The 15,382-nt window shown below is 40.4% G+C and overlaps 1 protein-coding gene and 1 long non-coding RNA gene across 2 annotated transcripts in view; one reads left to right on the top strand and one right to left on the bottom strand.

The window, feature by feature from the left end:
- Positions 1-924, top strand: part of NOX3 (NADPH oxidase 3) — a 40,634-nt gene extending 39,710 nt beyond the window's left edge. The window contains exon 13 of the mRNA XM_075497362.1: positions 798-924. Coding sequence (XP_075353477.1) covers positions 798-924 — 127 coding nt within the window. The remainder of the gene's footprint in view (positions 1-797) is intronic.
- A 3,775-nt stretch (positions 925-4,699) lies between these two features.
- Positions 4,700-11,752, bottom strand: LOC142408438 (uncharacterized). Its single transcript, XR_012775289.1, has 5 exons — positions 11,610-11,752; positions 9,299-9,407; positions 5,853-5,959; positions 5,461-5,774; positions 4,700-4,729 (listed from the first exon to the last, which is right to left on the bottom strand). It is a non-coding gene; the product is annotated as an uncharacterized LOC142408438 (long non-coding RNA).
- Positions 11,753-15,382: the final 3,630 nt, after the last annotated feature.

Here is a 15,382-nt window from a genome sequence, read left to right on the forward strand (position 1 = left end):
GCGCAATCAAGCACCAATATGGGCACTACTTCTGGGGACTATGGCTTGGGCACCCAAATCATATCTCCAGCCCCTCCTTTACAGGAGCAAACTTTTTGAAACTCATGCTGTCACTCGTCACTGCACTGCATTTACACAGATTGAGCTTTCCCCAGTAGCACAGCATGTGTGTGTGTATCTGTGTGTACATATATATCTTTTAAAGCAATATGTGCTGTGTACTTAGAAGCAAAACCTTTAAGGCACTTTGCAGCAAGTAACCAGGTTTCCAGCTCCCTGTAACAGACTTCTGCACTTATGAACACAATTCTTTGTTACACTGGTCATGTTCTTATAAAAACTACCTATTTACAAATTTTGTTATTAAATCAGACATTTTAAAATTGTCCATAAGCAGAAAAGTGTTAAAGGGAAAAGAAAACTCAGAAGTAACTGAGAATTTTGTGTATTTTTTAGAAAAAAAAAATTGACTGGAGAAAAAGCATTGAAAATTATCAGCCCAAGCAGCGTGTTTGCTTCTCTGATTAAAAAAAGCTATGAAGATCAAAACCAAAGAACTACCATTTAAAATAGTTTGTGACCTCTAATATAGCAATGTAGATAAATGCAATAAGACATAATAAACACTAAAGTATTAAAATAATTATACTGTAATACTTTGTGACAGTAACACAAATATTTTCAAATTTATTTCTCAAAAAGCCATTTCAAAAGATGCAAAGCTGGATGGAGCCAAAAGGTACAGTTTATCCATTTACTCTGCTACTCTCATGTTTTTCTTGTTATTGTGATTACAGTAACAGTATTGGAGTATTCTTCTGTGGACCCAAGACTCTCTCCAAGATCCTTCAAAAGACATGCAACTCATATTCATCAGTTGATCCAAGAGGAGTTCAGTTTCACTATAACAAAGAAAGTTTCTAGGCTGTACTTCTTAACTATATAATAGGTATTACCAAATTGTGTATTTTTTCCTCACCTTCTCCTGTCCTCTACTCATTCTGCAGCATTCAGATTGGATATTAGGAGTCATAAATTGAAGTAGGTGCATTGACTTCAGTAGAAAAATGCCATCCTACGCCAACTAAAGATTTGGACCCCATCCTTAGCCTTTCTTTCAAAGAACTGAAGGGCCGATTCTCCACTGCTTACTTAATGATGCTGTGAATCCATCTACATCTGTGTGAAAACAGGCACAAACCACTAACCTTTGAAGAACAAGGCATGAGTAAAATGGACATTTAGAATTGTACCTCACTGTTGTGTATGATCGAACTACTACCACAGGCAATACTTGCATTCCTGCTGTTTAAATCGTGCCCAGACACGCAAAGCATTTTCCTTCCTGGTGTTCTGATTTTGCACTTCTTACAGCCTCCCACTGCGCACACATCCACATCCACATCATCTTTTGTGCCATAGCACTACTGCCTATATACACACTGTCCAACAAATTCCTTTTGCCCTACCAAACTATGTGCCATTTAGACCTGCCATTTCCGCAGCGATGGTGGCTGTGCATGCCATAAGCTAATATGTTCTGAGGGTTAATATGTTAAGGAGAGTCCAGAAATGTTTGCACTCAGCAAATGGATCTCCTGAGACAGGCAACTGAAACTGTGGAAAAAAGTTTCAGGTGTCTTTTAAATGTCACACAGCTTTATGGGCACTGAAGAATGGGCTTTAAAAGATACAGAATCACAGATATATGACAGAGTGAGTGAGGTGGGAAGGCACCCCTGGAGATCTCCTGCTCCAAACCTCCTGCTCAGAGCTGATGCTACGAAGACAGGAGCAACATTTGCATTCTTCTAGTCCTCAGGAACGTCCTCCCACCACCATGACCATGCAAAGATAATGAAGAATGTTCAGCTCCCTCAGCACTTGTGGGTGCATCCCCTCAGTTCCCATGGACTTGTTTAAAAGCTCCCTAACCTGATCCTCCTTCCCTGAGGGTAAGTCTGAACTGCTTCAGATTTTCCCACTTGCCTCAGGAGCCTGGGATCTCTGAAGGTCAGCCTTACCTGTAAAGACTGAGGTGAAAAAGGCATTGAGTACCTCTGTCTTCTCCACAGCCTTGGGCACCAGGTCGCCCACCCCATTCAGCAGCAGACCAACATTTTCGTAGTCTTTCTTTTGCTATTCAGGCGTGCATAGCAGCCCTTCTTCTTGCCCTTCGCTTCTCTCACCAGATTCAACTCCCAATGGGCTTTGGCTTCCCTAACCCCATCCCCACACATTCAGTGTCTCTATATTCCTCCTGCATCACCTGTCCCTTCTTCCACCTCTTGTACGCCTCCTTTTGTGCTTGAGTTTTGTCAGAAGGGATTTGTTCATCCATGCAGGCCTCCTACCACCTTTGCTTGACTTACTCCACAGCAAGAGGGATCATTTTTGAACTTGGAGGAGGTGATTCTTGAAAATCATCCAGTTCTCCAGGACCCCTCTTCTCTCTAGGACCATATTGCATGGGATCCTTCCAAGCATGGCATTCCTCCTGTGTCCTACCCATGCCACATGTGTTAGTGTACAAGCACTTCAGAGAAGCATCCAGTCATGTGGGTTTTCCAGAAGAGGTGTTAGAGCTGTCCTGTAGGCACTTGCTTGTTTGTGTGGATACCCTTGGGGTGGGCCTCGAGAATGGTGTATGGGTGGAATATGCGCCCATACATATATCACTGCTTAGCATTTTTAAGAAAGTCTAATTCATATCTGCATTTCTTGTTTTTAAATCTGTCTTGTAACTGATCCAGCCTTTCCTCATAGGTCACAGACTATGTTACTCAGACTAGTTATCTGTTCTCTGCTATACTCACATAGCACTGAGTGGTAGGTACAAAACAGTAAGTCATCTCTTCACCTCTGCAAACCTTCTCAGGCAGCTGCTGAAAGTCCTGAAATACAACTGAGGCCAGCTGCAGAGCTGCTGGAAACACTGTCTGACAACCATGTTTCAAACAACCCATCCAGGGCCCATGGAGTGTTCCCTGGAGCCACATCTTCTAACATGCTGGGACTAATGTAAAGCTATGCACACCATCTGTACAAACCGCTGATGCTTTCTCCAAGAGAGGACTGTCTCCAGCTGGTTAGGTCAGCCAGCCTTGCAGCACCTTGTATATCAAAGCGGTAACACAATGGCCTTCATGCAACCTAAATCTTTACTCATCTTCCCATAGCTCTCACTGGCACTAGAGCTGTCATGGCTATAGGTCCTAGCCCCTAAAGCAGTCCTGCCCTCACAGCTTTGTATTGCTCATCTTTGACATCTGAGTATATCATTGCCACCTTCCTAGACCTGATGTTGTCTTCCACCTTAGCTTTGTGACTTTAGCACTGTTAAGCATGTGGAGCACAGGATATAATTCTGGAATGAGGGAGAAACAAAATTAAAAATATAGGAATGTTGTAACATTCACATAAGCTAGAAAAGTGAGAAAAATATTTCCCTATTCCCCAGCACAGGAAGTTAAGGAAAAACTGTATTTGAGTTGGACTGAGGCATAACAGAGTTCACTAGGATCACATAATGCATTTACCCAGCCACACAATAAAAATGGGAGGTAGAAAACATCCTGTGTATGTCAGCACTTGAACAAGACAAATGACAATATTATATATGTATACTTATACACACACACAAAAATGCCCACTAGAGAGGACATAACTGTATAGACAAAAGAAACAGAATAATAAAAATTATGTCACAGAAGACTCCAATATTATTTTATACCTCTTCAATTAGGGGATACAGTATGTGTGAACTGAGATTGTTCTACAAGATACAGTTGTATTATTATTAAGTTTAGGGCAATGCATCTTTGTTTTAAAATTGTTGAAGTTTTTTTAAATGCCTGCCTATGTGAAATGATTAATGCTGTGCATACTGTGTAGCAGTAGAGTGAGTGGAGAATTAGAGCCTCTGCCAGTTCACCTAGAGGCATTTATCTTTTATTTTTTTCCCTGGTGCCCGTGCTGAGCCTCAGGGTAAGCTGACACATTTTTTAATATAAATTAAGCTTCTTTTTTTTATGTGTGTTGAAAATCTTGAAGGAAATGAGAAATGTGTGTAGGCACCAATACCAGCTGCCATTGCATGAAAGAAAGAGGTGACAATTTCCTGCAGATTCTGAATGATTGTTTTAATGGGGTTGGATCGGAGGTAACAAGCACAAAGATATTGTGCTGCCAGAAAAACAGGATCTGTTCTCCCCCTAGCCTCATGCAACAAGATGTAACATTTAGCTTCTGGCTCAACATGGCATCTCTTCACTGCTTTGATTTATTCCCACTTTTGCAAATCACTGTGGTATGCTACAGGAGATGCATTTAGAGCCCTTGTTATAGTTCATTGAGTAGCACTGCTGTTATCACCACCAGAGGAGAATTTCACTTGTATCAGGACTGAGTGACCTAGAATAAAGGAAAAATAATAATAATAAAAAAAAAGAAGTGGGGAGGTTTGTTGGACTAGGATGAAACTGCATTTAGGTCGAATGAAAATCCCTTTATTACAAAAACAATTTAAATCAAAATGGGAACTAGAAAGATTTGGCTTCCTGCCTTGTTTTGAATAACACTGAGCACACAGCAGCTATGATAATGTGAGTGCATATGTAATGACTCTATTATTATGTTTATATATGGAAACATCATTCACTGTCAGGGAAAATGAAAGATATCTTCATGGATTTGTCCATTCAGCTTCTTCAGCAGGAAGCGTTCAGCACTGTGTAGGAAAATATTAGTAAATAAAATATAGTCATAACAGCACAGACTCACCACATCCTGTGACAGAAAACTAATCATAGACAAGGATCGTAAATATACAGATTAATTACTTTGGCTCTTACAATAAAAAGAGTGGTATTATAATGATTGAAGTTGTGTTACGATAATTTAAGTTTATTCACTAGTAAGTGTAAATTGAAATACACGGGTTGGTATGTTCTGGGCTTCCCCCTCCCCTCCCCCCAAGTTGTGCATGTAGTAGAAATCAGTTAAGTTTGCTCCTTAGTTTACACTGGAAGATTAAACAGGAACTGCCACTCTTAACAGAACGTCCATCATACGGTGCATGTACCATGTCATCACCATTATAAGGACTCTCCTGCTTTCTTCCTGGTTTTAGATATATTGAAATGGTTAAGAGGAAATACGGTTAACTGAAAAAAAGTGACAAACTTTTCATATGTTTGAGTACTCCTGATTAACAGGAGATTTTATAAGAACTGCTCAGCTGACACAGAAAAGTAATAAACTAAATGACACGGTAGGTTTACAATCTCAACTAGTCAACAACTTCAGTGAAATTTTTTTTGGGGGAAAATCACCTGAATTTCTTCAGGAAGAGAGAAAAGGAAAAGAAAAATGTGACAATGCTTCCACCCAGCTTGCCCTATGAAGACCAAAAGCTTAAATGAAACATGCATAGTCAGTCAAGTAATGAGGAATGCAAACCTGTGTCGGTCAAAGCAGCATAGCAGGCGATGGACTGGAAGGTGCAGTACTGTGTGCAGCAGAGGTGAGTTGTCCCTAGGCCTTCATCTCTTCTCCTGACACTTCTCAGGCAATCAAATACCAGGTCTGAAGCCACCTTGCTGACGACTTACAAGGTGGAGCGCGCTCTACCAAGGACTGGCTGGCCTAAACCTTCTGAGTGCTGGAAACCAGCTGAGCTGAGGCTTTCTCACCTCGGTCAGGTTATCTGTCCTGCAGCAGCAACTCCAACTCCTCGTGTGGGATCACTTAATTGTCTGAGAAATTCTGCATTTCTGTGAAATAAAATCAGGTGTCCATTTCATTAAAGCTGCAGCCACAAAAAGAATAATTTTCCAGGAATGTCTACTTACATGTTACTGAACATGTTCGAACACGAGTGGACTGATGATTTGCATTTAAAACTCCAACCAGTTAAGTCTGTTTACCAGGAGTCTTCTTGACCTTCAGCAAATCATGTCTGACAGTGAAAAAAAATCTCATTTACACAATGGTCTTAATATATGTGAACAAATGTGTTAGTTGACATGGAAACACACTTTTTCTCCTTTCAAAAGCAAGAAAGGACAAAAAGGCTTAAACTCTTTAAAAGATATATTAATATCCTTTCAGAATACATAGAAACAAACAAAAGTTGTATAGTATAATGAACCACTCAACCAGCATATTTCAAAGGCTATCTGCTTCAAATATTTGCAACTATTATTTCTAAACAATAATGACTTCTAACATGGTAAGACATTTGTATTCATTGAGGATAAAAGCCCTGAGCCTGCCAATACTTACACATGTGCTTTACTAACTTCAAACAATCTTTTTACTGTCCTAGAGGACTAAATATGGTTTCCTTTGAAGCTCACGCACAGAAGACTGATGTCAGGCTCAAGGTTGGGTCCTGAAGGCTGATCTGTATTATTCAGCTATTAAACTACTGGACTGTCTTGATTTTTGTCTAGAGACCATTTCTCTGGTACAGTAATTCTGAATATGAAAGACAATTTACAGTCACGCTCGCCTTAAGGTACACAGATAAGATTGCACTTATGCACTTTAATAAAAGGCCTGGTTTTCAGTGGTCTTACAGCTTCTATTAAGCCAAAAATGTGGGTTTGGGGAGAGCTTTTCTCTTTTCTTATTTTGGCCAAATGATGAATACGCAGATCTGAACATTTTATTCCGTGGATATAAGCAAACAAGCAGGAGAGAGGGCAGATATGAGCCTGTCCTCTGAGACAGAAGTCCTGGTCTCCAGCCTACTGCTGACCATTCCCCAGCATCGCTGCCTTGAACATTGAATCTCCTGTCCCACGCAAAGGCTTGTGCCCTTGCAGGGGTTCCAGGGGTTCTCCGCACAAAAGCAACATCTTTCCTCCTGCTGCTGTCCACTGCTGCAAAAACCCTCACAGAAATCATTACTGTCAAAAAACTGAACTACGTGGGACTTCGTGAGCAAAGATAAGGAAGCATGCACAAGCCCAAATTAACACACAGTTGTTGTGGTGTGGATGCACACAGGAAATTTGCAGAAACCTATCTGCTTTAGATCTCACAGAAGCCGATGTCCACGATTCCCTCTTACTGTAACAAGCACAATGTATTTACTCTCATGTTTCCAGGAATCGATCAAGGTTAAAACAATGAAAGACAAACTTTGAATTCAAAAGGTCACAGGCACCTAATCAACCTGCAACACATCATACTCATCAATTATACATTACTATACAATTACATTACATTTAGATAAAAATGTTTAGATTGAAGAATGCCTACCATTTGCTCATTAATATTAGTAAAATACCCATGCAATTTTCTGAGTTTGTGTGCTGCTAAGGAAATTCAGAGGGCTACGCAGAACGCATACCAATGCAGAGTTAGCCATTTAAGATCACTCTTTTTTAGATTCCTTACCATGCTGGCAAGAGGAAGATAGTTAAGAGGCACAGTCGGACAACTTTGAATGTAATATCAAAGGTTTGAGGATGAAACAAACAAATGTATGCTGTGATACTGGACAACACAGAAGTGACCTCAAATATAAACGGTGTGGAGAACAGCTAGATTTGACTGAACTGGACCTTGTGGTAGGACAAACTGGACATACTGGACAAACATGCCCAGGTACAATTTCTCTGACAGGAAGGTACGTCAACTATTTTATTATTTAATGGAAGCTGTGGTCGTCATTACAAAGATGTATCTATAGTAAGAGACATCAAGCATAATCACAAATGCTGGCCACCCTATGTCTATTACAGCAAGTACATCATCCTTCTCTAACACTGTGCATTCATAAAGGAGCCTGAAAACACTTTAAAAATGGTCTGATGCTGGGAGGTGCTGAGCTGAAAGAGCTTTTAGCAAAACCAAAAGAAACTGTATCTGCTCGGTATTCTGCAGAACCAGACCTTTGGAGTCCAGACAACGACATTAACTGGAGCTTTGCCAAAACGAGGACAGTAGAATTTGGCTCAGTTAGTCAATGTCAGTGCAGAATGATACATTGCAAATATCGAACACTGAACTTTTAAGGAAGAAAATTAATTCACTTCAAATTGTCTGACTTTGTTTATAATGAAATAGCTAGTGCTTTACTACATGCTCATTGTCTTATTGCTATACATGTCGATAGCCATCAATAATGAAGTCTGTAAGTGGGTAGACACCTTTTTGGGGATGGACGCAATTATATCCATATATATAATTTATATTATATTATATTATTAATGTTACTACACTAGAACCCAGTTCACCAGAGCATTTGTGCTTAGCTTAGTTGAAAGCATATAAGATGGGGGTTTTGTTTCAAAGGGGTGGACACATGCTCAAGGCTCAGTCCTTATCTTGAGAGCTTTGTTCAAGTGACACACCAAATGCCTCTACAGGGAATTTTTTCCTAAATTAGAAGAGACTTTTCTCACAGAGTTAGTGAAGAAACTGGGAATCTCCTTGGCTTTGCTCTCCAAATAAATCTTGTCTTATACAGGGGCATGAAACTGGTTGTCCCCTTTTCTGGGGAGCCAAGTAAGACCAATCTCAATTCTTAGATTTGCATTTGCCATAATAACTGGTTGTAATGTAGTTCCCTAAAAAAAATAAGACTTATGCAATTATGATGTGTGTCTGTCTGTCTATTGATTCCCTTTTCTGTCCCTCTACTCCTCAGCAAATATTGCTTAATTTGCCAACCAATTTCAACCCAAATATAAGGTAGATAATCTTATTCTAAACTCTTATATAGCCCATATCACCAAAAAAGGTCTGAATACTTCAAAAGCTTTAACAAGTGGACAATGTCACAGAGCAGTCACTCAAACAAAAACTGTCTGAACACACGCAACTGAGAAGCTGCACAACTCAGGGCATAGAAGGCATGCCAAACTCAGAGCATACTGCTGGACCTTGGAAATCAGTGACACTGAAGAAGAACTTGAGGCTTTACTAGACAAACATCTCATCACAAGTACTCAGTAAAATAATGCAGCAAAAGACATAATTGTCCCTTTGTACACGGGAGGGATGAGACTAATACTGGTATATTGCAAATTGTTCTGTTGTACATCTTAGGATGTTAAGAAATTAGGGTAGAGAAAAGAGCCACAAACATATTCAAGGACTTCAGAAAATACCTTGCAATTAAAGGGCTCAATCAGCTTAGCATATCAAAAATTAGATTAAGAGATGACTCTGTAATAGTGTACAAGTACCTTCATGTGGAGAAAATCTAGGCACTAGTAGGCTCTTTAATCTAGCATATTAAAGCATAACAAGAACAATTTCAAATAGGAAATAAGGCACTCACTTTAAACAGAGGAGGTGATTAGTTACTGGAAGGCCCCATCGGAAATGGTAAAACCTGTATCTCTTGCTGTCATCCAGTCAAGCCTGGGTGTTACCCTGGAAGATCCGTGCTAGCCAGACACAAGTTAGACTCAGTTAAGTGGAAGTTATTGGTGCAGCTGCGTACCTGCGTTCAAATTATTGGCTGCTGCCACTAAGCATCAAGGGTAAAAGGTGTAGTCATCCCTTTGGGGTTCAAAATGCTTTGAATATATGTTTTCTCATAATATCCTCGTCAGGTGGAGAATTTATTACTTGCAGTTTTAGATGGGGAACTGAGACATAGAAATGCTGCGTGGTTTGCCTCAAGCTCTCAAAGGAATGGCAGAACAAGGATTAAACCACAGCCTTTCAGAACCAAGACTATTGCTTGAACTGCTATAGCAATCTTCGTCTCCCATAAACTGTATTGTGTATATTTGACATGGCCCTTGAAAATATGTGAGCTTTCTGAATGAACATAAAACAGAATTGAATTATTTTGGTTTTGCAATGGTTGATATTGTTATTAGGCAGCATGGTTTGAAAGGCAAGTATTTTGATTCCCAGGACCAGCATGATGCATGCTTGCTCACTCTTATAATTGTATGTATGATATAAAGTATTTACATGAAAAGTAGGTCCTCTGGCATACAGTAAGTGATTTCTGTGATAAAACAGGAGGTTTAAAACAAACAAAAAAATACTATCTACCAGAAAAGAAACAAGATTTAGGGTTTTCTACTAAGCCATATTATCCAAATATCTAAGTACAAATTTTGATGCTGGACTCAAGTCTGATCCTACTCTGAGCAAAGAGCACAGGAGAATGCTTGTTGCCTCACATAGCAACAGGATCCAGCTAAACACCACATAGCACAGCAATGTGCTGCCAGGAAAGCCAAGATTTCATTTTCATGTAGGACATATCAGAAAATTTTCACGTGTATTAAAGCTCCTCTTTAAATATTTCATGTAAAGAATATACAATAACAAATAATAAAGCTAGGTAAATAAATAATATTCTGCTTCAGTTTCCTGGGATGCAGTTATCCTCTTTATGACCATTTGAGGCTACACTGCATTTGTTTGCAGTTTCTGATTTCTGCCACCTTGCTTGTAGTTAGAGAATCTTCTAAGATTGCAAAGGTGGACCCGGTTATTTCTCATGTCTATCCTCCATTAACAGCTTAAAATAAATTCTAAGAGGACCAGATATGAAGTCTTCATCCCTACTCTTTATCACCTCTGTTATTGGCTCCATAGTAATCCAAACTAATGGTATTTGGTTATTGCCCTGCTTAAAGGTGCATTAAAGCTGAGTCTGCAATAATACTATTTACAAGAGTAAATTCATTCCTTCTCATTCTATTTACTAATATTTTCTATTAAATTAATGCTAGGGGAGGAAGGATTTAGTACACTTCACCTCCTGCAGAAGTAATCAGAAAACATTTATGAACGTTTGCCGTTGTGATGGAAGGAATACAACAGAAGGCATTTTATTACGCCGATTTTATCCTCTTTCTTTTGCCTGGTGTTAACCAGTGTACAAAAATCCAAAGCCCATCGGAGAAAACAGATCTATGAAATTTCAAAATTCCCTGTCAATAAAATGAATTTGAGGGGGGAAAAAGTAATTCATACCTTACTGTGTAAGTTCAACTCCACTAGCTGCCAACACCACAAAGCACTGGGACGTACTGTTAAGCAGAGGAATGAAAACTACTCTAAAAGACAATATCAATCTAGAAATTCAGTCATCGAAAGCTTGCTTCATGAACTGAAGCTAATTAATGCTCTCGTGTAGGGTTGAACCCAAACCATCAGAATGATAGCAGCTCTACAGCTGAATTACTTTTTTAGTATGCTGCCACTTAAAATTCCACCCAGTCACTTTAAAAGGATGGAGCACACGATTAAATTGTGCTACGGGAAGGGAAAAGATGAACAATTAAAGTGAAAATCTCCTAAAAAACAAAGATGACCTATGATATTTAAATACAGAATGACTTTATATTGCAAAAAAGCTTTCTGCAAGCATCATCCTTTAATTATCTACACAGAGTTACTCCTTGCACAGTTCGGTTTAGAAGCTCTAGAAAAGGTACCTTTGTCAGCTCAGCCTTACATAGCTGCTTCATTAAAGGAGTTGAATATGCTAGTATCAAAGCACAACGATGACACTGACAGCGTGAGCTATGCAATTTTTTTAACCAGAATAATTTTTCCATGCAGATGTCTGGAAGAATGTGAAAATAAAAACCAAGGGTAGATTGAGCAGATCCTTTTACCTTAGGAGTGGGAAACAGCACAGATCATTCTTACAAAGGGTATGAATCTGGAATATTTGCAAGTTACTTTCACATTTTGCAAAATGACTTTAACCTGGGACATTGTCCATGACGATACTTTCAAGCCCTTCCAGTTTATTTGCATTCCTAGCTGCTCTTGTCTGGATACTTTGCTTTCCGAAATAGACAAGAATGAGATTTCAATGTGTGTTTAGGCTGGGAGAGGATGATCAGATGTATATGGCTATAAAACCACATCTGCTAATGTCTCTAAATGATGCTACAGCTGCTGAAAATCATAACATTTACTTGTCTGGGTTATCAACTAAATCAAAATTATATTTACAACTGGATTTTTCATCAAATACATGAGATTATCAAAGGTAACATTTCAAAAGGAATTGAGTTAGGAGACTAAATCACATTGACTTTCAATACAATGCAGGCATCTATGTGACATAAATATGTGACATATATAGATTAGTATTTTCAATACTAACCCGCGTCAAAGGTATGAGGCCTTTCGCTGCGCTGGGGAGCAGCACACTGTAAGTGGGAAGAAGCCAAAGGCCTTAAGGAAAGGGAGGGGCAGCGGAAGCCTAACAGGGGGCACAGCATTTGTAGTGACCATTGTTCACTGAAGCATGGTTTTGCCCTCAACCAGGAACAGCTGGAAGGCTTGCTCATGCTGCTCTGAAGGACCAGGAGGGTCGTCTTCTGTCTGGTGTTTGGATTTGTTGTGATTTACGCAAACTAAGCCAGCTTGTGAGATTCAGACCAACGTGGCTTTGGCAACCCCTTGTCACAGTCAGAAGATAGGAAGGCCAGTCCCATAGTGGGGCAAAGGCGGACAATGAGGCCACGATCAGTGGCAGAATGGGCGGTAGGGGAGCAGGAGCTGCAGGAGGCAGCAAAGCACATGGAGGCCCAGCAACTACTCTTATTCTAGCTATTGGACTGGGCTCAGATACGCCACACAAGGTAGTGTCACACAAGGAGAGGGAATGCTCGTATGGCAGCAGCTCTTTTACAGATGTTTGAGAGCGATCTGTGAGGCCCATAAATGCCGCAGCCGTGTATGCGCTGTCTTTGTGTGATCAGCATGGTGCGTGGCACAGGGCATAGAGCTGCCATCCCTGACTATAGCAATGTGAGTGAAGACGTCTACTGATGATTTAGGCAGGAAATGCTCTTTTCAGACTCATATCCAGGACAACATCGCTGCAGCTCAAGGAGTTTGTGCAGCTCACCCAGAAGCATGTTCCCCTGTTGAATCATTGATTTTGCAATAGCTTTCTATCTGGCACCATACAAAGAGAAGTTTTGATTCCAGCAATGTCTCTAGTCCTGAGGAAATGATATAACATGCAGAAAACTGATAGGAATTTTGACTTGGGCTTTAGACAACCAAAAGAGCCAAAAGCCTAAGGTCTTGAGCTCTTAAGTTTGTCAACTCCTCCTGAACTTCTAGGCTGCCCCCTCTTCTGAGCTGGGTCTAGTTTTCTCTGTCCACATACACCGGGAATCATGGTAGATAACAAAAGTGATTTAGGAGAGGTGAGCACCTTAGCAGAAAGGAGAGGTCCTTGATTTATTTCACTGTGAACAAGTCACAAACCTAATGTCCATGGTTCCCTCATTTTCAGTACCTGTAGCTGTATCTCAAAGGTTGCTGGAGAGCTTCTAGAACTACAATGGGAAGGACACAGGTAGCAGACAACTCAGAACTCCCAAAGCTGAGTAACAGGCCCAAGGTATGTTTGTGGGATGCAGCTGTGGACCCTACCATGTGGCCAAAGAGACATTGACACTGAAGTCAGGTAAGGTGATGGCAAATGGCTGTGACTCTGCTGCATATAGGTTTAGGCTTGAAACCGGGACCTAGGACACTGATTTCTGTTATGGATCATAAATCAAGTTTTGTACACTTGTGTAACTACCTAGAAGAAACCATCCTTTCCTCTATCACTTCAAAGCAATGAAAATCATGTCCAGAATGGTGGATCACTGGGGGATAATGGTATACCCCAGAAAAATAGTCTCTGCAGGCTGACTGGAAAAACCACCTGTGTTTTCTGGGGCAGGCAAAATTCCAAGAGAGGTGACCGGGTTGTTCAGTTCACTCTATGGATGACTGGCAAGTGAGATGCCAGTTTATCCCATAGAGGATTCCCAATACCACAGGTAGCTGTCCTGATGAGGATAGCACAGAATGAAGGGATCAGGGCGTCCCAACACCAGATCTTAATTCCCCGTAAGACAAGATTCAACAGCAACATTCAACAGCAACAGCATCCTGGGCTGCATTAGGAAGTGCACATCAAGGGAGGTGATCCTTCCTCTCTGCTCAGTGCGGCTGAGACACATCTGGAGTGCTGGGTCCAGTGCTGGGCTACCCAATATAAGAAAGATAGGGACTTACTGGAGTGAGTCCAGCAAAGGGCCACAAAAACAATTATGGGACTGGAGCATCTTTCATGAGAGGACGGGCTGAGAGAACTGGGACTGTTCAGCTTGGAGAAGAGAAGGCTCAGAGGGATCTTACCAGTGTGTGTAAGTGCCTGATAGGAGAAAATTAAGACAAGACATCCAGACTCTTCTCAGTGGTTCCTAGCGATGGGACAAGAGGAAATGGGCACAAACTGAAACACAGGACTAGATTACCTCAAAAGCTCCCTTCCCACCTAAACAATTCCGTGATTCTTTAAAGACATTGCTATATCTCGTTTGCAATTTAACAAGTCTTAGTGTCATCCATGGACTTTTCTCTCTTTCCTTTATTATACATAAGGTAGCACCAGGGAATATTGAACCTGCAGGAAAAAAACAGAAGTAAAAATGCGATCTGATATATCCTCAATCTGAAGGAGAAGTTGCACGGAGTCGGATCCCTTGCCAAGAACATACATGCCACACAGTACTCTCAACAGTAATGTAATTCAGTGTTGAGTGTTACTTACCAAAAAGCTGATCAGATTTTGCTTTCTGATGAAAAACAACACCAAATCATCAGTAATTGTCACATCTCATTTGAGATACCAAGGTGAGCTTGGAAGCTGAAAATGTCATTTGTTTAGTAGGGAAATGTGGCCATGATAATCTACTGCAATTTTGGAAAACAGGGAAGATGTGTTAAGTTCAAGGTTGCGCTGTCCAAACTAACCTTAACAATTCAAATATGTGTCTTGGCAGAGGACCTAAATGACTCCTCAGACAAAATCTATCATAGATCTCAAAGAGGAAGCTGCATGACTGGTTAAGAAGTTGCCAGATGTGTTCATAACCAGGCCAGCTGAGCACCTTCCTAACTATATGGAGTCACTGCCTAAGTGTAAGAAAACACTTTGCAAGGTGGTTATCAAAGACAATCAAGAAATAGTTGCAGAAAATAGTTTATTTAAGCATCTTTGAAAAGTCTCAATTGTTTTAGCTTGTAGTATCTGCATTCTGTATTGATTTCTAGAAGGGTGCTAAAAAACAAAGCATCTGAATTTGACCCAATCTGATGCTTTGAAATGATGAAATGCAAGAGACTCGCAGAATAGCCATTGAAAAAACAGTCTTGAGTTAATGAATGGATATCGGCAAGCTCTGTTATCCCTGAAAACCAAGAGTTACATTAACTGCCTTTCTAGTCCTTATACCAGCTGTACCTGTTCCACATCCTGCTGCTAGGGCTAGATGGAATGGTTTGAAAACTTGTGGATGAGGTACTTTGATACTATGGATATTCAGATATATATCCTGATACACCACCTTGCAAATTGAGTCCT

The sequence above is a fragment of the Mycteria americana genome, chromosome 3, assembly GCF_035582795.1.
Source record: "Mycteria americana isolate JAX WOST 10 ecotype Jacksonville Zoo and Gardens chromosome 3, USCA_MyAme_1.0, whole genome shotgun sequence".
Classification (NCBI taxonomy): Eukaryota; Metazoa; Chordata; class Aves; order Ciconiiformes; family Ciconiidae; genus Mycteria; species Mycteria americana.